At 45.6% G+C, this 26,800-nt stretch overlaps 1 protein-coding gene across 3 annotated transcripts in view; it reads right to left on the reverse strand.

The window, feature by feature from the left end:
• Nucleotides 1-299: 299 nt before the first annotated feature.
• rhbdl3 (rhomboid, veinlet-like 3 (Drosophila)) overlaps nt 300-26,800 on the reverse strand; it is a 37,274-nt gene continuing 10,773 nt past the window's right edge. Inside the window, exons 3-9 of one of the 3 annotated variants that reach the window (XM_023792050.2) lie at nt 18,327-18,485; nt 11,078-11,302; nt 10,492-10,640; nt 5,033-5,145; nt 3,094-3,194; nt 2,481-2,541; nt 300-2,027 (exon numbers count right to left, since the gene is read on the reverse strand). In XM_023792050.2, coding sequence (XP_023647818.1) covers nt 1,756-2,027; nt 2,481-2,541; nt 3,094-3,194; nt 5,033-5,145; nt 10,492-10,640; nt 11,078-11,302; nt 18,327-18,485 — 1,080 coding nt within the window. In that variant the 3' untranslated portion in view covers nt 300-1,755. Of the gene's footprint in view, nt 2,028-2,480; nt 3,195-5,032; nt 5,146-10,491; nt 10,641-11,077; nt 11,303-18,326; nt 18,486-20,682; nt 20,846-26,800 lie in introns of those variants that run through there. The other 2 variants (XR_002835799.2, XR_002835796.2) reach the window with 2 other exon arrangements.

A 26,800-nucleotide genomic window follows, 5' to 3' on the forward strand; every position in this document is an offset into this window, starting at 1 on the left:
TTTGCCTTGGAATGCTTTTATTGCTAGGAACACAATCAAAAGCTTATTTGGTTCATAGTATTAAGCATTTCTGTAAGTTGTTTAGCTTATGAATAGGACAGAAATTAAAAGGCTGTCTCTAGTTTACCCATAGGTAAAATGTAATCTATAAATCAATAAAATGTTCCACAGCTAAAGTATGCAATAATTCACAAACAGGTGAAATATCTCCTCAGAATATTCTGCAAGTGACATTTCAATAAATGATTGAGTCATTAATCACTAGTGACTGTTTAATCATTCTGAAGCATAAAAACCAGTCAAGCAGCAGGATTTTTAATTATAAAACTATTTAATGTATTCCAATATTTACATATCAAATCTACAAAATATGCACGTTAAAAATAAAGTCAGTCTCCAAACTTGAAATGTCATAGCCCTTGTATACAGACTCCAATGACAACAGAGTATCATCTGCTATAGATGTTAAATGTAGTTATATATGTACAGAACACTGTTCAATCACGTGCTACTTCAGACTGGGTTAAAAGCAGAAAGCTATGTTAAACACGTCTGTATTCTAATGTCATTGATTTATTTCGTTTACAGCACAATAATTCTACCTAGGATGACTTCAGGGCAAAGAGATGTTTCAGGATTAATTTTCGAGGTCAATTATAATCTGCCGTTAGGTGAGCAAGACACATTCATTAAAGATCACTTCACACGAGCATAGAGAGTAGGAATATGTCACATGACGATGGTGTTTCTGAGCTGCAGGGCAGCCGCAGAGAAGGACTGGTCGAGCTGATGCCAGTGAAACTAGATCGAGGAAGATGCCCGTTACCTGCGAGGGGGGGGGGCCGACCTGCTCAGTCCCTCGGTCACATTCTTGAACAAACACTGCTTTATAGAACACTGCTTTTTAAATACCTGCTCAGTCACCATCCAGGAGCCTATAAATCTGTAAGTATCTTTCACACAGTCTGCCATTCTCGGAGGCCCCTCGATATATTTTACACCAAAAGATTTCATTTTACACTGTATAATAATGCACTGACATTGCTATTTTTGTCCTTTTTTCTGTTGGTTGTATATTTTTGGCAAACAGAGAAACTTTTTGTATATTTAAAATGACAATTTCACTTCTTTTTTTCCCAACAAAACATGACATGCATTTTTTTTTTGGACAAAATACACTTCCATTATGAATAAATACACATACACACCTTTTTGGGCTTAGAAAAATCATATCAACACTTTCCCCTCATTAATAAACAGAAGTCATTTTGGCCTACATTAAAACAATACAAAACAGACACCATACATATTTTTCCTGTAATATATGGCACACAAAAAAAACAAAATTGCATTGGCAGAACCTTGAGTACCCTGGAGATCCAAAAGGCCTGTTTCACTGCATTTCCAGAGCCTCTGATGGATTGGTACTTTTTGTTTTTAGTTTGTACATACTGTACCTCCTGTTGGGTTTGTCTATCAAACAGATGGCTTAAAAAAGACCAGTCCAATTTGAAAGCCATCCTGCTCTATGTTTTTTGTCCATTACTGCTGCAATCATGATGACTACAGATTTTCTAGGCACCTTATGGTTAATGGTAGGTGCTGCCACAGACTCTCACAGGAGTGAGATAACAGGCCGTGTATGGAAAAGGTGATACCACACTGGTTCACACTTGGGCAACTGCAAACTGGGACAGAGTTCTGCAGCAGCTCCCTCCTTCTCGCTCTTTCTCTCTCGCTCTCTCTCTCTCTCACTCATGGAGATGGAGGTAGCTTGACATCTAGCAGTCCGTAGGCAAAGACGTTCCAGAAGACGGCGCAGAGGACGAAGAGGGTGTAGACGCAGAAGAAGATCCAGAAGAGTGACTGCTCCTGCAGACGCTGCTCGTAGTTATGGAGCACGACCACGCCCAGCGTCAGGCCCACGGCCACGCCGCCCAAGTGGGCCACAAAGCTGGGGTTGGGGCAGGGGGGGAAGGGCGGGGGATAAAAGCGAAGCCACACAGCCCGCCCGAACTCCACACTCACTGCGAGGAAAAAGCAACAAAGCAGGAAAAAGGAAGTGATTCACCTTCTGGTTCGCTGGCAATTACAGCTCACTATGCTCCAGAATAAGCCACCAGTCAGTTAATAACATGCCAGATATTTTCCTAAGCAAATGTTTACTTAACTAATGAATAATGAGATAAATAATAACCAAAGCTGCACACAAGGACACTAAGGTGCGTAATTAGTATGAAAGTCTGTCCGCTGCCGGAGTGGGTTATGGGCTAGTAGCTTTTAGCCTCAAGCTTCCCGGAGATTCTGATTCAAAGCCAGTTCTTTATTAAGCTTTACTCTCCTTTAAGCAGTTGTTTGAGGCTTTTGGACAAGGCATTCCTGGGAGGTATCGTTTGGTTCTAAGGCATAACGCCCACCAGGAAAGGGTACAGAGAAGAGCACTAACTCCCCATCTGAATCCGAAAGTAAAGGAGACTCACTGCAGACAAGGGCCATGGCCATCCGGAAGAGCTTAAACTGGCACTTCATCCCCGACCAGTTCTGGAAGGTAGATATACAAGACAGTGGGTTTTGCTTGGTTCTTTTCAACATATCCCAATACATTTCAGGAGGAACAGAACCCTAAACTTTTTGATGAATCAAACTATCCCATTATGCCAAGGACAGAATGAATGGTTTTACTGCCAAAGGCATAGCCTCTTTGGAGCATCAGGCACACCAGAGTCACAAGAAAGATGCACTTTGGCCAAGGAAATAAAAATCCGACACATAAATGGACAGCCGCCGACCGGTACGTGAGTCTACAGGGTGCTGACGGTGCCCCAGAGGAATGGCGGCAGGTTCCTTGCAGAACTCATTCCAGTCGTCCCATCTGGAGCTCAGACAGAGGCTTCCATCCCGTTTACGATGCCTCAGACCCCGTACATGCAAGATGATCCTCAAAGGCCAGGAGCATGAGGAGTCCAACCACAGGCATTGGGTGATTTGCAGAGGACGACCACAGGACAATATTTTATCTATCCTTCTTAAGTCCACCCGGAAGAGTTGCAGTTTACCATGTGGGCTAAAACAAAGTAGCATTAAGGATCTTACCATGACAACGTTGGCGAGGTGGGCCGACACCAGGGCATAGACCCCTCCCGAAGACCCCACCACTGGGGCGGTCATGTCTGCCACAGACACCGCCAATGACCCTGGCGGGAGAAACACGGGCTGATGAGAATCAACTCCCCAAAACAACCAAAGGAACATTCCTCAGCGCTGTGCAGCACGGCCATTGGAGGTCTGAAGCCCACGGACATGAAGAGGACATCTTGTGAGTCACGAGGAATGAGAGACACCCGGACCAAGCTAACGTGTGGCAGGAATCAGGCCATTGAAAGGCTTAAAGAGAGAGAGCTCAAGACACGTCTAAGGTGAGACTCAACAATCAGGGCCGGTGGCTGCCTCCTAATGGCCTATTCTGCACACTTACTTTAATTACCAAAAGTCTGGTGCGGATCCATGTAAGTCAGCCATGTGGAAGGGGAGATTTTTCAAGCTTTTTTGTGTTTTATAAATGGCAATCAGTGCTATTCAGTAAAGACAAGGGAGAACATGACAAAAAAATAACCTTTTTATTCCAAATGTTTTAATTATGCTTGTGAACCAATCAGGTGTCTATTCTACCCCTGAGTGATGACATCCGGGTCTGTACTGTTTTGCTTTAATAATTCCCTATTTCTAAGGGTTGTCCCGATTGTCTCCTCCGTCTGTCACACTCAACCATGTCAATCAAGCTTTTTCCCCTCACTTAAAGTCAGGCCATTGAGTACAATGTTGACTATTGTTGTACGGCTTGCAGTAAGTCACTGTGAGATGTGGCTACAGAGAAAGGAGGATTACCCGATAGCCTCTTTGCCCTCCTGCTGGTCTGAGATCAGGTCACCCCAGCACCCCAGCAGGAAAAGCAGTTGGGTTTAGACAAACAGGCTTCTGGACAACTGACCTTTGACATAGTTTGACCCATTAGTCCAGCTGAGTGCTTATCCCTAAACACACATTAGAATAACAGCAATAAATAACCGAGAACATAAATAAAGGTACAGGAGCTCAGGACCAAAGGGTCTAAATCTAATTAACACAGTGGGGAACCTTCATAAGAGAGACCCCACGGGCACTTAGCTGTCTGCTGGCTGATTTATGGTGCATTTTCACCCCTATTTCATGCAAAGGTCAGGTTTTCCTGCTTAGCAGCTGTGTTCCGTCCGACGCCTCTCAGGCATGACATGGTAAGCGGAAGTTTGGCATATAGGCCAACGATAAGAGTCGCGTGCTAATCCGACCTACCGAGAACGTCCTCCACCTCACCTCTAACGCTTCCATTAAGCTGTGGTTTTTGTCAGAGCCTAACACCCGCCATTTAAATATCTAGCCTGAGCTTGCTATGCTGCCTAGGAACAGCTCTGAAAAGCGGATGGTTTGGAGGAAAACCATATTAACTCAACAGACGCAACGCACAGTATTTTCCTGCACGCCACACTAGGCCCCAATTAAGGGCTTATCTGGTCTACTATCTAAGCAGAGAGGCCTGAGCTACATCTAACTGTGATATTTACATTTGTTCATTTACCAGGCACTTTTATCCAAAGCAATGCAAGACTGAGAAAGCAGAGTCAGCCTGTCCGTGGAGTAATAGGGATTAAGGGCCTTCCTTTACGTCCTTTACTTCCTTTTTAGCAGGGAGCCCAGATGCACAACCTCACTCTCAACCCCCTCAACTCCCAAGACATTAGGAGGGGGGACACAGGTTAAGAGAGTGCTGGGGACAATCCAGTTTGTCTTTTGTCCTTCGGGCTGAAGGCTCTTCAGAGAACAGGCAAGCCATCTGTCACTGACTGAAGTGTATGTTGAGGCTGTAAACAAAGGCTATGTCAGAGGCCAGAAGGGTTGCAGGTGAAACCGGGGTCCAACCAGTGATGCAGGCGCAGGGCCGTTTATAAAAGGCTCAGGGGTCTGCAGGGTTTCAAACAACACGCCGGACACAACCCACCTGCCAGGACGCCGCAAACGTAGACCAGGCCGATCCTCACCGCACCGTGTACCATCTCCAGAGGCACACCCACCAGCAACTGCATGGCCATGTTGAGACCGAGGTGCTCTATGCTGGGAAAGAAACGTGACCGTCAAGGCAGGGAATGTTCTTACCCCGGGACTAAAACCTTATAGCCGGAAACAGTCGAGAGGTTCTCTGTTCTCGTGGAAGCGAGGTGCCAAATCAGGTCTCTGTTGTCCTAAAAGTTCTTGCGTTGAATGATTACACGGCCTGCTTTTAAAAGAAATGCATATTTTCTAAAACCCGACAAGGACCTGGGAGGAAGTGAAGTACGTGGATGGACAGAGAAGTTTCATGTCAAAGAATCTCTGGTGTGGCATTCCTGCTTCGTCAATAGTAACTTTATACGCAGAGCAGGACAGTCAGCGAGAAAGGACAGTGCTGACTGCTGACTGCAGCTCCACACAGACACATCCGGACAGTCGGCAGGCCAATCAGCCGCTTTCTGGACTCCAGCTGAAACGGCTGCCGCCTGAAAGCGAATCGGCGTGGAAGCGTCTCGACCACTGGCCCTCTTTTGTGAGATTTAAAACTGCTGGATGGTTTATCACGTGCCTTGATGTGACAGTTGGAATTCACAAATGACTGCATTAGAAGGCGTCTGCCGTGACCTTGACAGCTCCTTAATTTTAAGCAGAAAATGGTTAGCATTCCTTTTAATTGCCCTGCAACACTCACAGAAACTTTGAATGGCACACAAATCAAGCACAGACTGGACAAGTCCTCACAGTCCCAAGCCCACATGACCAGAATATGTCAATCTTACACCAACCTGCTACAATTAAGGGAAAGCGCCAGGATTAAAGTGGTCACGTCCTTGAACACCTCTGATGACGATATTCTGATCACAACACTGACAGCTATGCTAGGGCTAAGGTATTGATTAGCCTTCAAGACATGAGACAGTCATCCTACTGTCAAGGGCTGATTCATATTGCAAAGCAAACTAAGGGATGAGCAGCACATACTTCACTGGTTGCTTTACAACCTGAACATCATTTGAGATTATATTAAATAAGCAATCAGTCAAATTCAAATCATCCAAGGTTCAGGAGCTCTTTGAATATGAGCTGAATGCTAGAATTCTGGTGGATAATTCAGCACTATCAGGATCCTAACCAGAATAAGAAATTGGGAAAAAAGATGAATGGATGAATGGATGGATGGATGGATGGATGGCCTTCCACCTTCAGGACTGCAAATTACAATCCTATCCCCAGTTTTGGGTATGGAATTAACATATCCTGTCTACATTCACGTGAGTTTCCTTCAGGTTCTTTTGTCTCCTCCTGTTGTTAGGTGATCTGACGTCTCTAAACTGCCCACAGGACACGATGTTGTGTGTATGAGTGAGTGCCCTGTGATGGGTGCCCGTCTCCCCCCCAGTGTCCCCACTCAGGCACCCCATGCTTCCTGGAACAGGCTCCAGGTTCACCACAACCCTCTACAGAATAGATGGTTATGCAAGATGATATGCATGGATATAGAGGACAGATAATCCTAGTATTTGAAATTTAAATTTGAACTCCAATGTGGTTTATTATTATTATGAATATATTAAAATAATGTTTAATTAAATACAAGCCCATTCTCACTTAGAAGTCATTTTAGAATCTATTCCATATGACTGATTTATACCTCGTGGGTTTTAAATAATTATTTTTCAGTGCATATTATATGTTCTATGTCAGTTTTATAGTGTCAGTTTCTATTGTACCTTGATGACTGCATGCATATTGAGTGTATATAGGACCTATATTATAGGCTACATGTCTTACACTGTTTTGATGTAACTGTACTTTACCTCAGTTGCTGAATTTATACACTTTTGTGATATACACTAGCAGTCAAACATTTCTGTACACCGCAGGTTTTTACCATTTGGAATGAGTATGTAACATTGCATGTCTGACATCCTATTAACTGGTTGTGTGGTGATGGCATAGTCAAATTCTAGGCTATCCTTTAACTTTAAATGCACTAGTTAACCATTTCATCACATGAAACAGGGCAGTATTTAATGTCCCTGGTAGAAAGAATACCTCAGATTTGCTCTGCTGTTATAACTAATAGAGGAGGTTACTTTGATGAATCAAAGACATGACATTTTCTTGCTAATAAAGATACTCAAAAGATAGATTTACTTGTTAGCAAAGAATGTTGAGTGTATTTTTTAGTGAATGTTAAGTGAGTAACGTGGAAATGTAGAAAATCTCAGTGTGTGCAAAAACTTTTGATTTGGTAGTGTAGATTTATAGCTGTAGGGAGACTGACTTGGAATTCATTTAGCAAATCAGCCCTCGAGGTGTTTAAATACAAATCCTGTTAGGTCACTGCAAAACCCAGCACAAAAATTCCCGAGGCTTTCAGCCTTATCACATTTCTAAAGGCCTGTCACTTTGAGCACAATGGTCTTCAAAAGCAATTACTGAATGACTAAATATAGCGACAGAAGTAGGTAATGCAGATGCGGATGTGGCTAGACGTACTAGACGTTCTAGACGTACTAGACGTTCTAGACGTACTAGACGCACACTTCACTGCCTTCGAGAGAACGTCGCATATTAGCAGCGTATATGAAAACCTCCTGAACTGTCTGACTAAGTCTGTCTCCGCCAAGCTCTCCCAGGACCAAGCTGAGGTTCCTCTCCTCACGATCATCTTGCCGTGCATTTTATAAATGAACCGTTATCAGGGAATCAAAGTTATATTCACTGAACAATCAATGCATGCAAAATGCCTCAAAGCCATCTGCAGAATGAGTAGAGATTTTAGGACCACATCAGCCAAAATAATAAAAAGCTGATAATTCTGCCTTCATGAATTACATTACCATTTCCATATGGTGCTCTTTTAATATAGCATTATAATATTTATTATTTAAAAATTACTCCAGCAAACACCAAACTCAGATGATAGATATAGCAACGTACTATGTGTTGAAGTATAAAAGCTTCTACAGGGATGATTTGTCATGTTGCAGATGTGTTTGTGGAGGGCCATAATCCATCTCTATTAGTATGATGAAGTGTGTTTCACTCTTGGCTAGTTCGATTTTAAATAGATCTTACTGACCATACTACCCCAGGCAATAACGTGACATGAAGACAATGAGTGTGTTTGCATGCACATAACATTCTCAATATTGTCAGCATCTTGGCTGAGAATAAAATCAAAATAAGAAGATTTATATTACCAGACACCTGTGACCCGCATAAAAGACAGGAATTCAGGAATTCACTCAATGCATCCATCCATCTTCCAACCGTTTATCCGGTACAGGGTCACACAGGAACTCTGGATCTTATTCCTGGAATTGTTGGGCACAAGGCCGGCCAACATTATAGAGAAGGGTTTCCCACCCCAGTCCTCAGGGATCCCCGCAAGCCATGTTTTTGCTCCCACTCAGTTCCCACCACACCTGCACCAGGTATTTGGTATTCTTGATTGGATGGGCGCCAGAATGGAACAAAAACTAGGACTGTCCGAGGGTCCCCACAAACTGGGTTGGGATGCCAGTCCATCCCCAGATGCACATACTCAACCAGCCTGCATGACTACATGTTTTTGTGCTGGGAGCAAAGTGAAGAATCAGGAGAAAACCCACAAAAAGATCTGTCTTGCTGTTTTCTGAAAGTGACTATCTACAGCATAGTGCAGTATGTTCTATTCTCTTCTATTTGAACATCCTTCACAGAGGGAAAGGATAATACTGGGAAGGTGTAGGTCAATCCATTCATGCCCTTAAAATCACGCTGCTGTTCCACATAGAAGCGCTTCAAGACCAGCAAAGGCACATGCGATTAACCGGAAAGAATGGGAAAATGACGGCGAGCAGAGAGCAAGTATCCTCACAGAGCACTGGTCTGACAGCCACGGTGGGTGAGGTCATGCCTTCTGCTGTCTGAACACAGCAGTGGGATTGATTAGCTGAGTACAGTGACACGCACATGTGTCTGCTCCTCCCACACAAAGTGCCCTTTTCTGTTTCACTATAGATCGCAAACATCACGAAAACAAGGCTACCGCATTAAAACGATTCGTCGTCAACCATCATGCATTTTCGATCACTCATCAAATACAGGGTTTTCATGGTCTTACATGAAAAGAAGAAAAATCTAAAAAAAATGGGTGTTCATGAATTTGTTTACTAGACTGTATTTGTGTTCTTGTGCACCAGTTTCACGGCATCTTCCATCGCCGAAGACCAGTTCCAATAGTAAGAACAGAAGTACGGAGGACGGTAAAAATCATGTCGTTCTTGCCCCACCCCAAATGTCAAGCATACATCGGTTGCATCCTCGCCAAACGCGACCAATCCCATGATTCTTTGCGCCCAAAGTTCGTTCTTGGGAGGCAAGACCGGTCTTACAAAGACCACATGTACCATCTCTGCATTCTTGGTATTGAGAAACACCCAGAGTCCAGTTAAGGTGCTTCCAGAACCCATTATTTCTGTCGAATAGCCAAATACCCTTAATGTCTTACGGGGAATTCTCAAATTTGGCTTATTGGGCCACAGCATCTGCATAATTCAGAATTCCCTTTGGGCTCTTGAGAAAGGTCCTTACCCTCTGAATTGCTGCAGGGGCGGCAGATATACGGCTGATGCTGAACTGAGACCCTAAGCTTCGGTCTCAACTGTATATATGTGTAAAAATAAGCGTTCCAATATACCTGTACCCAAATGGCAAATAAACCATCATTTCATTTCTTTTTTTATACCTTTCTCATAACAAGGTATTCTGGATTTACAGGATTTGTGTACACTTCTGTATCCGGGCTAATATGAGATCATTAGCATATAACTCGGGCTCTTGCTAAGTGGCACAGATATGTTTCTAATCTGCAGGCACCGTTACTGGGAGATCCACAGCTGCATGACTTAAGGACACATAGTTAATTCATGTCACAGCACACAATGGTTGGACTGCTGATTATTCAAGGGCATGTTCCCGTTTTGAAGCCTATCGGTTGCACTATGCTGCCAACGGTAATGAGAAAATGTAATGTAATGCATTGTTAACATTTGCTTAATATTACACGTGTTTCAGTCACAAATAAAGCACTGAGCACCAATCCAATGGCCACAAAGAAACAGTTTAAGCTTTCCATGCTGTGGCCCCCGTATCTAGCACGATGTCAATTAGCTTGCAAGTATAAACGTAATTATCCGCATAATGCAAGAACGGACACTGTTAACAGTTGGGAAATGACCGCTTTAGATTGTGCGAAGGAGAGCAGAAACCACCAAGCTGTGAAGCTCGGGTATGAGAATTATCAGTCCTCTGGCCTACAGACTCAAACTTTCTCTCAATACGCCGATCCTCATGCCTGCTGGCTGACCAGCTTGTGACGATGCTGGGTTCGATTCCCCGCTCCTCCCCGCGACTCACCCAGCATGCATGAAGATGTAGCTGAGGTAGCGCCATGCCTGGGCCCGTAGCTGAGGGTGATAGGGCAACGGGCCCTTCAGGAAGAGGGGATCAGACACCTGCAGTACCCAGCGGTTCAGCTGCAGGCTATAGTACAGAAACACTGCCACCTGCAGGGAGGCAGAAAAATACTTAAACAACTGAAAAATGCAAAAAAAATTAAAAAAAAAAACACTTCTAAACATGGTTCGAATTACGGGGGAGATAAGAGAAGCTCAGCTCCCCTAAAGGCCAGACATTTAGGCTGTTAAACTTCTTGCATGATTCTTATGTTGTTGTTATTGTGCCTATATGAAATGTTACTGACGGTATTAACTGGCTGCAGTAGTAACAGTAGAATGTTTTTCACAGAGACCCTGTTATAGACCACGCTGCCACACACTTATATGCATGAGTGTGCATGTGACTGCACACCGGAAAACAGGGCTCCCCCGAAAGCCACTGTGTAGCTCAAAAGATAAAATGCTAATATTAAAATGATCGACTCTAGGGTTCAGGTGCCATTGCATTTACTCTTTAACCTCTAGCCAATCACAAGCTGGCCTACCTCGGTGATGGTGATAGCCAGGATAAGCCAGGGCGGTGGGCAACAGGTGTAGCTGTCGAAGTACCACTTGCGGTCGATCTCTCTGGGTAGCGTCTCGTAGGCGATGTGGCGCACCAGCCGCTGAGAGAGGTCCAGCCCCGCCTCCTCGCGTAGTACCGCCCCCTTCAGCTGCCGTCCGCCTTGCAGGATGGCCCGTCGGAAGCTGTTGGAGCGTTTGTTGCTCATCTGGAAAAATGCACACAGAAGAGATTATACCTCCCGGTTTTTCTGAAAAGTGTCAAGGAACACCAGTGAGAAACTGTGATTAAACTGCGCCGCAGCCTGCAGTGAAGCTGCAGAAATTTGGCAGATTTTATAATCCCATGCAAATCGAGCAATGCCTGAAAATCCATAATTGTAAATTCACCTCTGGGCTCTAAGATGCTTAGACAATAATTTAATTATTTATTCCCAGACTTTTATGCCCGAGGGACCTGGCTGATCTCTCGCCAAGTTCGCCTCCGGATTCACCCCAGCCCACGGGGGCGGTCGTGCCATGACACCCTGCTGTCCTTTTTCGCCGGCTGCCCCCGCTTCCCACGTAACCCTGCCCTGGGCCCCGGAATGTTTCCCCATCGCTAGGCAACGTCTGAGGAATTCCATCCATCTCTAGCACTGTCCACAGCTGCCCGATCCACAATCCCTCACAAACAAACACCTCTTTTGCAACACAGAACCCCAAAATAAAATCAGGAATGTGTTTCTCTCACCCATAAAAAGACCTTTAGTTTTACACAGACTTTGATGTCATGGTCAATGAGTGGCTAGACATTAGACAACTATTTGACAGAGACGTTTAAAAAGTTGTATTTTTAAGTTCTGATGTATACATATAAAAAAATACGCAGTGCATTTTGCCTGATTAAAAAATTGTGCCCTGGATACAATTTGGGATAGTTTCTGACATCTTTGCATCAGTAAAATCCATCCATCCATTTTCTGAAACTGTTTGTCCTATTCAGGGTCATATCAGTAAAATCTGATTTATTAATATATAACTATTAGAAGAGGCCCTTTTATTTAGAAATGTGAGCAATGATTTTTAACCCTAAAATGTTTAATTTAGATTTATTTGCTCTCTCCAACCTGCTTCTGTACCTGTATGATGTACAGCATCATATTCTTGTCACACCCCCTCCAAAGGAGCCCCACCTGACACTGCCCCTTTAAGGTGCTGGGCCACCTCGCGCTCAGTCCGTCACTATTGTTGATCCATGTGGCGATTTATAGAGCGTTCTCTGATGGTCTTTCCTGCGGCCCTGACCTGACCTGCCCGCTGTGTTCCGGTCCCTGACCATCTGCCCCCGATCCCTGTTCCATGTCTGCCCATCCAGTGTGGTCTGTGTAGGACTGACCTCTCTGGCTTTTTGACCCACGCGTTCCATGACCCCCACCGAGTCTCTGCTTTTCAATTCTGTCTTTGGCTGCCTTCGATTTAATAGAAGTGTTTTCTGGCGTAACAATTCTTTTGCATTGCATTGTATCATTGGCCTCAGTGATGGATTGACACACACACACACATACACATACATAGACTAAAAGTCAAAACAAAAGTAAATGGATTGCATTTATATAGGGCATTTTTGCTACTCTTTTGAGTACTCAAAGTGCTTTACAGTTATGCCTCACATTCACCCATCCATACACACACCAGTGGCAGAGGCTGCCATGCAAGGCACCAACCAGCTCAACAGGAGCAATTTGAGGTTCAGTGTCTTGCTCAAAGACACTTTGATGGGGTCAGGACCCAGGGCTGGAACCTGCAACCCTCCGGTTGCCAAACAGTAGCACTACCTCCTGCACCACCATCGCCACACATTGGGACACACCTCTTAATAATTGAATTCAGGTGTTTCATTCAGACCCATCACCACAGATTCATAAAATCAAGCATCTTGCCATGTAGTCCGTGTTACAAACATTTGTGAAGGAATGGGTCGTTCTGAAGAGCTCAGCGAATTCAAACGTGGTGCTGTCATAGGATGCCACCTTTGCAGTAAGTCAGTTTGTGAAATTTCTTCAGTGCTAGATATTCCATGGTCAACTGTATGTGGTATTATTGCAAAGTTTAGGAGCAACAGAAACAGATTGTGGCAGATCATGTAAAGTAAAAGGTAACTGTTGCTGAATGCTGAGGAGTGTAGTGTGTAAAAGTCGCCAACGCTCTGTTGACTCCACAACTGCAGAATTCCCAGCTTCCTCTGGCATTAACCTCACAACACAAACTGTGCGCTGGGAGCTTCATGGAATGGGCTTCAATGGCCGAGCAGCTGCATGCAAGCCTCACATCACTAAGCGCAATGCCAAGCGTCAGATGGAGTGGTGTAAAGCACGCCGCCACTGGACTCTGGAGCAGTTGAAACATGTTCTGTGGAGTGACGAATCACACTTCTCTGTGTGGCAGCCTGATGGACTAGCCTGGGTTTGGCGGATGCCAGAAGAACATTACCTGTCCAACTGCATTGTGTCACCTGTAAAATGTGGTGGAGGAGGGATAATGATATGGGGCTGTTTTTCATGGGTTGAGCTTGGCCCCTTAGTTCCAGTGAAGGGAACTCTTAATGCTTCAGCCTACCAGAATATTCTGGACAATTCCATTCTCCATGACCTCAACCCCATCGAACACCTTTGGGATGAACTAGAGCAGAGATTGTGAGCCAGACCTTCACTTACAACACCAGTGTCTGACCTCATAAATGCTCTTAGAGATGAATTGACAAAAATTCCAACAGACACACCCTAAATTCTTGTGGAAAGTCTTCCCAGAAGAGTGGCAGCTGTAAAAGGGGGACCGACCAGCTCCATATTGATGCCTATGGATTTCGAATGGGATGTCATAAAAGTTCCTGTGTAATGGCCAGATGTCCCAAAAGTTTTGTCTATACAGTGGGTATGTTCATATATATGAAGAAGTTGCAACAAAACCTCAGAAAAACACCATAAACTTTGGGTTTCATTCGGTGATGCCTTGGCAATTAAAAGTTGGAATGAACTTTTGCAGTTGTATAAAAGCAGAACCCAAAAACCCTTGAAAAAAACAGTTGAACTTTATGGCTGGATAATCCCTCCGTTTTCGATTCCCATTTCAGCGGCTTATCCTCCTGCATGAACATTTCTCATTCCATGCATCTCTCAGCTGCTCTGATGGAGTTTTAATGTAAATGACTGAAAGTCGCTGGGCGATTTCTGCCATGGCTGTTTTTTTATAGCTATTCCTAGACGGGTCATGTGCTGCCAAACAGATGAGGCAGATTCGGTGCTGCGTCACAAACCAAACGAATGCATGTCGCAGAAATACAGTCACAAAACCTGGCAGCCTCAATGCAGATTACATTTTCACGAGTGCTTGGCGCTTAGACACCCTCTCGGGATGTCCTCAAATGCTTTATGAATCGAGTGAATCATTGAATTAGGGATCGCAACAGAACCAAAATACATTTGTGTTGGTGTTGCACTTACAAAATTATGGAAATGCACGAGCACTTATCTCGGCTGCAAGCAAATGGTAAATATTTATGGTTAAACCTTGTTTTGTGGACAAGTTAAACAGACCAACTTGTGGCGGGTAATCAGGTTAGACAGACCTTGTGTTTTTAACATGTCCAACACCCCCTCTGAGGCTGAAAATGCCACTCACACTGCACTTTCTACAGCACTCTCTATGTAGCTGGACGCCATAAACTCAATGGCAAAATTACTCCAGTGGGCATCAGTGGTTCTTGATAAAAAGTATTAAAATGCAGCACCACCAGTTTGTGGACCATGCAACACAATCACATAGACAATGATGCTACTTCCAAAACGCCTGTGCTGCAACCCACGGTGGATCCTGTGCCGCAACCCACGGTGGATCCTGTGGCACAACCCACAGTGGATCTCATGCCGCAACCAACGGTGGATCCTGTGCCGCAACCCACGGTGGATCCTGTGCCGCAACCCACGGTGGATCCTGTGCCCCATGGTGGATCCTGAGCCCCATGGTGGATCCTGAGCCCCATGGTGAATCCTGTGCCCCATGGTGGATCCTGTGCCGCAACCCACGGTGGATCCTGTGCCCCATGGTGGATCCTGTGCCCCATGGTGGATCCTGAGCCCCATGGTGGATCCTGTGCCCCACAGTGGATCCTGTGCCGCAACCAACGGTGGATCCTGTGCCCCGTGGTGGATCCTGAGCCCCATGGTGGATCCTGAGCCCCATGGTGGATCACTAATAATTAAGAACCTGAGCCACTGGAGCTCAGGCCAGTTTATCGTTTATACAACAGTGATCCTCCCCTTTTGATCATTGAGACGTCACAGGAAGTACAGCACAGCATTTCAGGAATGCTCAGCACCGGACAGTGATACACATTGACAGGGGGTAGGTACAAACCGGGGAGCGCCCCCCTGCTTCGCTGGCATAGGTAGCGTAAACACAGCGAATGCCGAATTGTTTGCGATCACAATGGCAGCTTTATGGTGCGGTTACATGGTAAAGATACTGCTGCATGTAGCCCCCTGCACACCCAATACCCTGGTGCCCACCCACCAGCCCCCCCAACCAGAACCCACTACACATGGCCTTTGTTGTTGTAGGCGCTGGATATGAGAGTCAAGGGAACAATAGCGGCACAGACCCCAATACATGCTCCTCATTCTTCTTTGTCCCACTTCCATTTGCAGATGCTGATCCCTGACTGTCACATGACTTGGCCGAGCCAATGACAAAAAGGTGCAGGCCAGGCTGCTGCTGCACTTTCCCTTCCCTGAAGTACTGTACCCAACAAAGAAGCGCATTGAGGTCCCGCTGGCCGACCCCACTGCGGTCTCAGAAGTTAATCATTCTTGGCTTCCCTCCTTTGCTTCTCCACACCAACTTTATTTTTCTTTCTTTTAAATTAGGGCTGAACAATTTGGAGAAATATCTAATCACAATCTTTCTGACAGATATTGTGATTACGATTTGATCTGCGATATAACTTTTTATATGTCAAGCTTCAGTTCAATATTCAGTGTGTAATAGATTTAAAACATATGACACACTATCACCACATGAGATGCCATCAAAATATCAGCTGGTCTCTATTTTGATGGAAGGATGACAACTTAATGATATGAATGGCTTCCAATGTGTATTCATTACTTTTTTTAATTAGCAGAGAACAATCAAACATAAAACAATTATCACAAAAGCTGTGACTTACGTTAAATTAAGTAATAATAAAACAATTCCAGTTAAATGAAAAACAATAGCAATCTTGCAGCTAATACTGCTTGGACCCCTAATAACACTAGAACTGCCGTTTCCTACGCCAATGAATGTCAAACTCCAATACAAAGTTTGGGGTATTGCAGCCTTTTTTTGCGCTAATGTGCCATTAGTGTTAATAACAGCAGCAGATCTAACACCCTCGACCAAAAAGCCATAATGTTCCTAAGAGAGGGGCTGCTCTGTCCTGAAATCGTAAAGCTTAAAAGTTTTCAAACACAGTATGCATTTTATAAAATGTCGAATAAATAGTTTATTGTGATTTTATGTTCATCGAAGTTTCTGCTTTTTAACAACTATATAAAGTAATGTTTTTTATACAAATTGACTCAGGTGAAACAATTAAAAAAATTACATCTTCAGGGCTGCCAGCTGTCACACATCTGGCGTGACACTCACGCTTCCAGACTCTCACACATCTGGCGTGACACTCACGCTTCCAGACTCTCACACATCTGGCGTGACACTCACGCTACCAGACTCTCACACATCTGGCGTGACACACGCTTCCAGACTCTCACACATCTGGCGTGACACTCACGCTTCCAGACTCTCACACATCTGGCGTGACACTCACGCTACCAGACTCTCACACATCTGGCGTGACACTCACGCTTCCAGACTCTCACACATCTGGCGTGACACTCACGCTTCCAGACCCTTGGAATCATCTTAACTGCCCCCCCCCCCCATTGCACCCCCTATGACAAATATATATATATATTATTACATTATAAACCTAAAATTAGCTACATCAAAAGTGTTGGGGTAGTTTGCAAACCCTACAGACTATTCACAAGGCAATAAAACTGTTATATATATGTAAATGCATGTACAGTACATGTGTGTGCAGTCTTGAAACAACTTCAAAATCTCACTTCAGACTGCTGACCAAAGTTAGAAACCCTGCATTTTATGTGAAACGAAAAGTAAAATGCACTGTATTCGTCTGACGCGGAGTGTCAATTATTATGTTTTCGAAATAATAAGACCGCCCGTACCCCACTGTAATAGTGATTAAAGTGGTCAGTTCTTTAGGCATTTATGTTAAAGCCAGGCTTTTATTTAATTACCGGTGTGGAATTAAGATTAATTTCATAAGATTAATCTATCGAAACCAGTACTTAAATCAATGAGTACTAAAACACATGACATAAATACGACTGAATTATGGGTTTTACGTCTTCTTGGGGGTGACAGTCCCCTGCTGTGAAGATTATTGACTGTCCCGTCGTTTCCTTGATGGGTGAGTGGCATGCTAATGCGATGGCTCATTAACAAAAACCAAAGGTGTGTCGTGGCGCAACTCCGACCATGAAATAAGTAGGTAATTCACTTATAGCTCAGCCGTTTGTTCGCCGTTCGTGGGCATATCCACAGGTGCATTGGGCCACTTCTGATTGGTGAGCATGACTGGCGCGCGAGGAGCACGACACTCTCCTGATTGGTGAGAAAGACGGTCACACAGGGAGCACGGCATGAATTTGTAAAATAATTCTCACGCCAAGTGGGAAGCCTTGGGTCAGACATGCTGTTGAGTGCACATCCGAAGTCCATTTGCCAATCGCAGCACACAAATTTGCCAAATCACATTTGAAATTGATAAGTCGTTCAGCCCTATTTTAAATTGTTAGAACTTTGCAGCTGCAGGGACATTTTTGTCTACATGCAGTTGGACCAAATACTGGAGGCCTGGTTACGGTAAATGAATTAATATACAGAATGAAAGAGAGATATAATGATTAACTGGGGAGACTTTGAACGCACTTAGGGAAATCCATAATTACCAGATTCATCGTTCAGATTAATTCACTTGCTAGATATTCTAAAAATGCTATTCATTCAACAAGCATGATACAGCAATTAAATTTGACTGTTCTGTGACTACTTGTCCGAAGTGTTTGTCTGCGCCCTATGGCTGAAGAGATGACATGGGCCAGTCAGATTAAAGGCCAGCCTTACCAGGTTGACGAAGTCTTGGTAGCAGATCTTCCCATCGGCGTTGCCATCCGCAAGCGCCAGCAGGACCTCCAGCTTGTGGGGGTCCAGCTCGGATCCGTGGACCTCCAGCAGGTCTCGGAACCGCTCCGTGCTGATGAAGCCCGAGTTCTCGGGATCATACTGCAACACACACACACACACACACACACACACACATGTGAACACACAACACGTGCAGGCAATGCAGCTACTTATCTGCAACCAACATTAAAGTGGAGCAATCAACAGTAGCTGAATGGCATCTTCTTTAAGCCCTGTGGCATCAATAAGGCTCAGAATGAGGGTGTCGATCTGGGCTCAACTAACATCGAGTGTGAACAGCTCCTGGGCCAATCAGGAATGCATATGCAACAAATTTGCTAGGAAAGTCCATATTATAATTAATAGATTTAATGCATTTTGTGCATCTAATGCATTTTCTAGTCCAAACATCCTAATTACTTAACAGTAGGATTATTGACTAAAAATATAATCTGTATCACAGGCCGCAGAGCAGCTGAACAGTGGATAGTAATGAAGCCACACAAGCAGCTCTCGTTTGCTTTAAATGTCAGTTTTTTTTCCTTTTAAACACGCCATCCTGCCCGTAACTAGATAGCACACAGCAGGCTGCATGGGTGTGCCAGCATCGGCCAGATTGCTCGCCAGATGTCACGTTCCCCGCACCCTGTCATACGTGGTTCGGGCCACATGCCGAAGGGAGCACATGAGCTGCCCACAGCAGTGACCCTGCACCCCACCAGCACCCTGATAAGCCCTCAGCCATCACACAGAGTGTAACCTGTCACTCCAAACACAGGGGCGGCAACATTACATAAAAACCTATACCACTACATGGGACCTACACCATTACATGGGACCTATACCACTACACAGGAAGTATAACACTGGACAAAACCATTACAAGGGCACATATGTCACGTCACTATAACATATAGCTTACATCAGACCCATACCATTGTACAGAAACAATACCATTATACATTAGGCCTATACCACTGCTAATTTCATCATATAAAACCTACACCATTGTAGAGAATCTATATCATTATAAGGGAACTCGATCACTATGACCTATACCACTTCGCAGAAACAACACTATTATATATTATACCTATACCATTAATACATAAACTATACCATAATACATGTATAAGCAACATGGCAAAACATGGGAAGGGAGTGCCTGTTTCGGGGGAGGGGCGAGATTGTCGAGCAAGCCCTTCACACACTAGTAATTAATCATTAAGGGTATAGAGCAGGTTCACACGGCCAGCTCGTACAGTGGCATGTTCTGCTGGTTTCAGTTTGACAGCAATATGATTCTGTAAATTGCTCAGTTTGCCTGCCTAAAGCATCATGGGGGTGTCAGATAAAATCACCCCATCCACCGCTCTGACCCCCACATGCAGTGGAAAATGTTCGCTGTCCAGAAGAACTGGGTTTCACACAGTTATTCAGGAACATTACCCATCACTTAAACACCTTGCTAATTTCAGAAGACCTATACCATTACACAAGACCTGTATCAGCAGTGTAAAGACCTGTAGTCTTTACACATCATAGGATAACAGAACCTGTCACACGATCCTTGCCCATCACACAATCCGCCATCTATCTTGTTTGACACATGTAAGACATTCCAGTGCCTGGACCCTGGATCTTCAGCCAGACCTGACATGGGCTAAGACAGCATCGATGGGATGAATGAGGGCAGAATCAAGAGCATGCAGGCACCACAAAGCACAAACATTCCTAATATGGGAGTCTTTGTTTCATTAAAAATTAAACTGGCCTCGTCTCATTTTATCATGTATACAACATTGACGAATACCATTACATATGCATTTTTACATTGTTTCTCTTGGAAGTAGATCCTGAAATCTTAGAAGAAATCATTCAACTTCCAAATTTCAGTTGCCAAGCAAACTTACAACGGTAGAGAACACCAGACATTCTTTTTTTGACAAAAAACAGTTGAACTAGGAAGGTGTAACTCTGAAGGATATTCACATTTAACATAGTCCCAGGTACAGGGGATACAATGACTGCATCACCAAGGGTGACACTTTGCTTCACACAACACCAGAGGATGACGGTATCACCATTACTCACGAGTCAGTACCAAAAGACCAAACACGGGTCTGGTAACCTCATATTCAGTCTCTGAGAAATGCAAGTCATGTGTAAGAAGCGATGAACAAGCAAACAGTGCCACCGCATATTTACTTATTGAATAAGTTCGGCTGAACACTCTTGCACACACACGTGCGCCCTGCTGCAGATTAAGTCTGTTCCTGAGGGTTTCTTCACTGACCTTCTCTTGCAGGACCCCAGCCAGATTCAGAAAAGCACGTTTCCTCTCCTCGCCCTCCCTCATGGTGAGGAACTTCCACTCAAGCAGAAGATCGACGTCCCTTTCTCTTCCTCCCACCCAGAGAGACTGAGGCACTCCGATGGGCTTCACCCCCCACCTCCCCCGCCTCCCGTGGGGTGGGTGTCCCGTCAAGTACAGATCCATGTCCTCCCCCCCCCCCCCCCCGCCCTCAAGTACACACACAACCCTAGACCCGCTGGCCTGCACCCAGAACCCCCCCCCCCCCCTTACTGTCTCATCACCAGCTTTCACACTTCAGCGAGCACCTTATGCTCAAAGAAGCTAAGCGGCAGGGGCGGGAAGAGAGACACCCCCAAACAAAACAATGCCTGCATCACCCATCTCATTATGCTTCCAGACGTCCCTTATTCTCTGGGAGAAGAAAAAAAAAAAAAACAAACAAACCGGCGAACTCAAACTCTCAGGCGTCCTGAAAAGTACAAAAAACACAGATACGCGGCTTTGCCGCGGCGTACGGCCAAACCCGCCGAAGATAACCAGGTTGGGTGAAATTTCATTTAAAAGCAGCACGGCGCTGCTGGAAGACGGAGATGGCATTTGCATTGTGTCCCCTGGCACTGTTTTGGCATGATAAATGGATTTTCATCAGACAGGAATGAGCTGCCCGTATGCAAATTATTCTCAATGTGGCACAAGCCTGGCATGTTACTGGAAGAATCACATGTGTGGCCCTGGGAAAGAAAAAGCACAGTTGCGCCAGCTCTGGGATTCTCTATTTTTTTTTCACACGCGAAATAATCCTGACATAATGCCACACTCAAAATGGGCTTTCATTACCAGGCTTCTGTGACAGCCGGGTTTCTGAATGGGGCAGGGGCACCACACACTAAACACAATGCACTGCTGTACTGTAGCTTTAATCTTCATAATGCAGCATAATAACGAGCTTGGGGCTGCTACATGGGGGTGAAGATCCACCCGCTGGTAGGAGACAGAGTGGCTCGGTTCCATCCCGTTGACGGATTTTATAAGACAGAACCATGGGTATGATCTCAAGGGGAGACCATGCATTTGAAAGCTAGTCTACAAATTCCGCATCTTGCTTCCATTTGCATTTAGTTAGCAGATGCTTTGGTCCAAAATAGCACTTTACAAACACACGTCTGTCAAGGAGTTAACTAGGCATAAGTGCAGCTGGCCGACCTTCCAATGAATGACCTGGTGCAAGTGTAAGAGGTACTGGAGCGAGAGCTTTACAACCGTCTGCTAAACAAAGCAAGAACCTAAAGAGATGACCGTTAAAATCAGCAGGCAAATGGCAACACTAAGAGCATTCAGGGAAGATAGGTTGGTGTAGGCTACTAGAGGTGTTCCGGGAACGGATGGATCTTGAAGCATTTCTTGAAGGTGGAGAGGGAATCTTCTGGTATTCCAGGGCTGTGCTGGGCCATTAGCCAACTCTCTGCTCCCATGTGAAGAGCCATGCAGGAACCTGTGAAACGGCTGCAAAATCCTGCCAGATCTGTGCCCATAGTAACGCTTCCAGTCACCCATCCCATACGGCCTCATGGTAATCTGCTACTCACAAAGACAGTCTTTGGAACTCTGGCTGGTGATTTCAATGACTGACCTCCAAATGACCCAAAAGGGATCAGTATGGGTCTCCAGTGGCTTCTAATGAGTGGACACTTTGACGTAGACAGCCCTCGACAGGTTGTGACCTTTGGCATTACACTGGTCATGCTTTAATGGTCCATCATATTTGTGTGGCTTTTTCCCAAAATGCTAACGTTCACCATGCAAGATAACGATGGATTATTTCTGGAGACCAGAAAGATTTATTTGACAATTTGTGGAGGCCCATTAGTCTTTGCAGTGATTTGAGATTTGTAACAATTAAACCTGTCAGATGCACAAAACGAGATATTATAATTATTCATCTGTGTAATTTCAAACCTTCTAACAGTATATGGCTGAAGGTCACGGTACAAATTCATTGATCATCATTAAAAATTAAGAAAATATCTATGCAATTTTGGCTTTCACCACACAGGTTCTAATCTTACCACCCTCTCAGTGTCTAGTAAAGCTTCTCCACAGGTTCACAAAGCAAAGTTCTTCTCCTTCAACTATAAGACACTTAATCTGTGACAAGACCCAACCCCAGCTGTGTGTGAATGGGTTTTCCAGTAGGGTTTGGCTTTCGGTAGACCAGCACAGCAGAGATCGTGATCTGGGAGGGGGACATAGGTTTTAACGACCATAGGACCACTGCGCTAATGAAGCCCGACGTGGAATACAAAGCCCAGAAGAAATATCTTTCTTGTACCTTTTGTGGCCTTTATGAACTGTTTACATTGATATGGAGAAAGATGACATTTCTGAGGGGATTAGCTAACAGGCGTTTATGTAAAAGCCAAATGGTAGCAGGGGTTCCTAAATCCACCAGTTCCCATCAGCCCCCCCGTCGCCCCACCTCCAGCAACACACACAGACATATGCATCCCTCCTTCCACACCACCCACAGGATGGTAAAGAACAGGGGGCAGTGCTTTGATCAGCAAACCAACCCGGCTTGTGTTTCACTGACAGTTTGCACGCCAATGCCCACCCCAGCCATGTTTTGCGTCATGATCACCCCGTGCTTGTTTGTACAGCGAAATCCCACACTCGTCTCTTCTGAGGGGGATCAGACAGGCTACAGCAGGGTTTGAATCTCAAATCTCACCACAAGCCTTTACTTCAGTGTTTCCCAATCCGGTCCTTGGGGACCCACAGCCGGTCCACGTTTTTGCTCCCTCTCAGCTCCCAAAAACGTAGATTGTCTGTGGGTCCCCAAGAACCGGACTGGGAAACACTGCTGTACTTCATAAGCAGTCATGGAAGTCTTCTAGGACAGCGATCAGCAACCCTGATCCTGGAATGCGTGTATCCAGCAGGTTTTCTATCCTACCTGGTCCCTGATGAACAACATCTGACGTCAGGGAGATAGTAACTCATCAGGAAGGACAGAAAACCTGCTGGATGCTGACACTCCCGGATCAGGGGTTCCCACTCCTGTTCTAAGGACCAGCACCACCCATTTCCAGTGTATAAAGTCACATGTACACAATCGAAACTTTTCTGCATTCCCTGAAATATGCATATGACCATTCCTGGCATTATAGGGGTAATTTCTGGAGCTTTGCATTTCTGACTGGAACACTCTATTATCCAGTAAGAGCCAGGCAGAGAAGCCAGCATCACGGCCTTTTATTATATTTTTTTTTCACATGGCCAATTGCACATTGTTCGCAGGCGCAGTAAGAGTTTCCCAGGCGCCGCTTCAATTAGCGTCTCTAATTAAAAGCTACTGCACAGCGAGGGCCACTTCACCCATGCTAATTAAGCACGAGTGGCATGGATGGAACGGGCGCCCTCGCTGTGCCTCAGAATGATTCACGGCTGCCGGCAAAACAAATTATGGATGGCTAGAAATGTTGCCGGGACAGTTTCAACTCTTTATCTGATGCTCGGATTGCAGGGTAGGGGAGATCTGCGCACTTACATGGGCACATCACAACAATAACGACAGAACCAGTAAGGAGAAACTCTGCCACTGGCTTCATTAGCTCAGGACAGCCATGGCGGATGCAGGTTCCACTGCAAATACTTTTATTATTAAGACAGAAAATAAGAGGTAGGATCACCTTCATTGATCCTGTACTGTTTTGTCGAATCACAGTGATTTTACCCCCAAATCAAAGGCAAATGTGGTTCCCCTTTCCAAGTTATCAACCGTTGGAGACTGTTGACTATGGTGCCATTGAGGTGCTGAAGTTGGACCCTACAGACCCTACACCTGCCAGGTGGCACCAATCTGGGCCTCCCTCTCCATTGTAGAGGGGCCTCCCTAAGCTCCCCTCTGCGCTTATCTGGGCTTGCCCCCCCCCCCCCCGCCCACCACTGCATCTCGCTCCTTCTATAATGCAAATCTGAGGAGTCGCATGCCGTCCCTGAGCTGGGGGGGTGTTGGTGTGTCCAGCTGACACGTACGTCTCCATCCTGACTGACAAGGCGGGGTAGCACTGCTGAAATCACCATAGATCTGCAGCTTGACAGCAGCTGGTGACGCCCGGAACCCCACTGGGACCTGTCAGTCATTGATGGGCAATAAGCCAGATCCCGCAATGAGCGGAGACCACCGGGCCCAGAAGCTTCCGGCACACAGTCACCACCTTCAGGGCTCACCTTTGCGGCAGATCCATGATGAAAAATGTGTCGCGACCGACAGACGGCTGCACCCGGCATCCGGCGTCATTTATTCAGCTGTTTGGTGTGACGACAATCGCAGTTGGCCCGTTCGGGAGCAGTGGAGAAGCAACTTGAAAAAGCGACGGCAAGGTTGCCAAGTAACGGCTCCTGCCATATTCTTTTCACAAGCTGTTTCCAAAAATCGTGTACACAGTACAAAAAAGCAATAAAGCCTTCGCATGCTTGTGTTTGTATCACAGAGGATATGAAACAAGGTTTTACGCTGTGATCTGTGCGACACTAATGCAGCGAAAGAGTTGTAGCAATTAGTCAATAAACTGCAGACTGCAAATGGCTTGAGGCATAGTAAAGGACGGTATCGTGGGTCAATCCCGAGGCGGTCTGCAGCAAGACAAAAGCCTGCAGAGGGTTAACGCACATAAAGTACCCCCCCCCCAAACTTGATTCACTGAAAAAAGGTACAGCATTGACAGGAGAGAGGAGAATGCTGTTCATCCTGGTTTTATTTAATTGTATCTCAATCCTGGGAGGGCTGGGGGCGGGGGGGCAGAGATCAGGACGGGGGGGGGGGGGAGGGGGTGGTACGACAACAAAGGCTTGTCGTGAAACAGAGAGATGTCCCTTAAGGGATAGAATGATGGAAGCAGCCTGAAAGAAGCACACCTTCCGGTTCATTGTCTGAACCAGCGGACACGGTAAGTCTGACACGGTCAGCCCCAACCATCAGAGTGCATGAGAGGAGCCCCCCTCCGTTTCGGCGCAATCCTGCGCGCTGAGCATATGAGGGCAATATGTGCACCCCGCAGGCGTGACAAAGCAGCCGGGTGCTCGCAAGCTGTGAGGCCATCTATTCCCGAGGAGCGGCGAGAGGCTTCCTTTCGGGGGGGGGGGGGAACCACTTCCAGTAACCCTTCGGCGACACCGCCCCTCATTAATTCTTAGGCCTCCTCTCATCAATACTGATCTTTGCACAGCTGCTGGTGGAGGATATTAAACAGTCATTGCAAGATTTTAGCGATCGCTAGGAAAACGTGTGCATGTGTTGGTGGCGGGGAGGGGCGGGGGGGGCAATGATCTTCGGATGTTAATTACTGTCGTTCGCATGGCAGATGCTCAAAGGTCACAGCCTGAGTCCCAGATGGATAAATTTCTCACGTGACTCACCGCAGAGGCCCAAAATGATGACTAATGCGCTGACAGGACCCCTTGCAAGCCCTGGCCTAGCTCAGGTGGTGACACTACATCACCGCTTTGCTGGATCCAGGCGCTCGCTCCTACGGTCTGGTAGCGGGTTGACCATGCATGGCACGTGGCTCGTAATGATACCAACGAGAAGGCAGACTAAAAAAAGATGGTGATGAATGACCCGGAGAGAAAGTGAGCTCCCAGATATGAAGTCATCCCCGCAGGCTGGTCCACCAGGGCAGTTCTGGTAGAAGCTGCCTTTGGCTTTCACCCACGATCGTTCTACATTCTCAGCCATTCAGGCTACCTACCAGGCAGGATGATTTACAACACTTGTGTTATTAACACTAAATAATCTTTTTTCTTTTCAAAGAAGCCCTTCGAAAGGCATTACTCGTGTTACATGTATTTCACACAAAGCCATTCATTAAAAGCACCGATCCAGTGTTCACTCGAACATTAATTTATATGTATGCTCGGTGTAGTATTATGTCACGTATGAGACATACAGTATCCTGTCAATTTGCTTGTTGCTCAAGAAAATGAAAGTGGAAACATTGCGCCCTCCTTCTCAGGCAGGTCATTCATCATCTAAACAGGGAAAAAGTTCTGGATTCTTCGGCCGCATGAATTTGAAAGCCGAACACAAAACGGCCAG

The sequence above is a fragment of the Paramormyrops kingsleyae genome, chromosome 5 (genome assembly GCF_048594095.1).
Source record: "Paramormyrops kingsleyae isolate MSU_618 chromosome 5, PKINGS_0.4, whole genome shotgun sequence".
In the NCBI taxonomy this organism is placed as follows: Eukaryota; Metazoa; Chordata; class Actinopteri; order Osteoglossiformes; family Mormyridae; genus Paramormyrops; species Paramormyrops kingsleyae.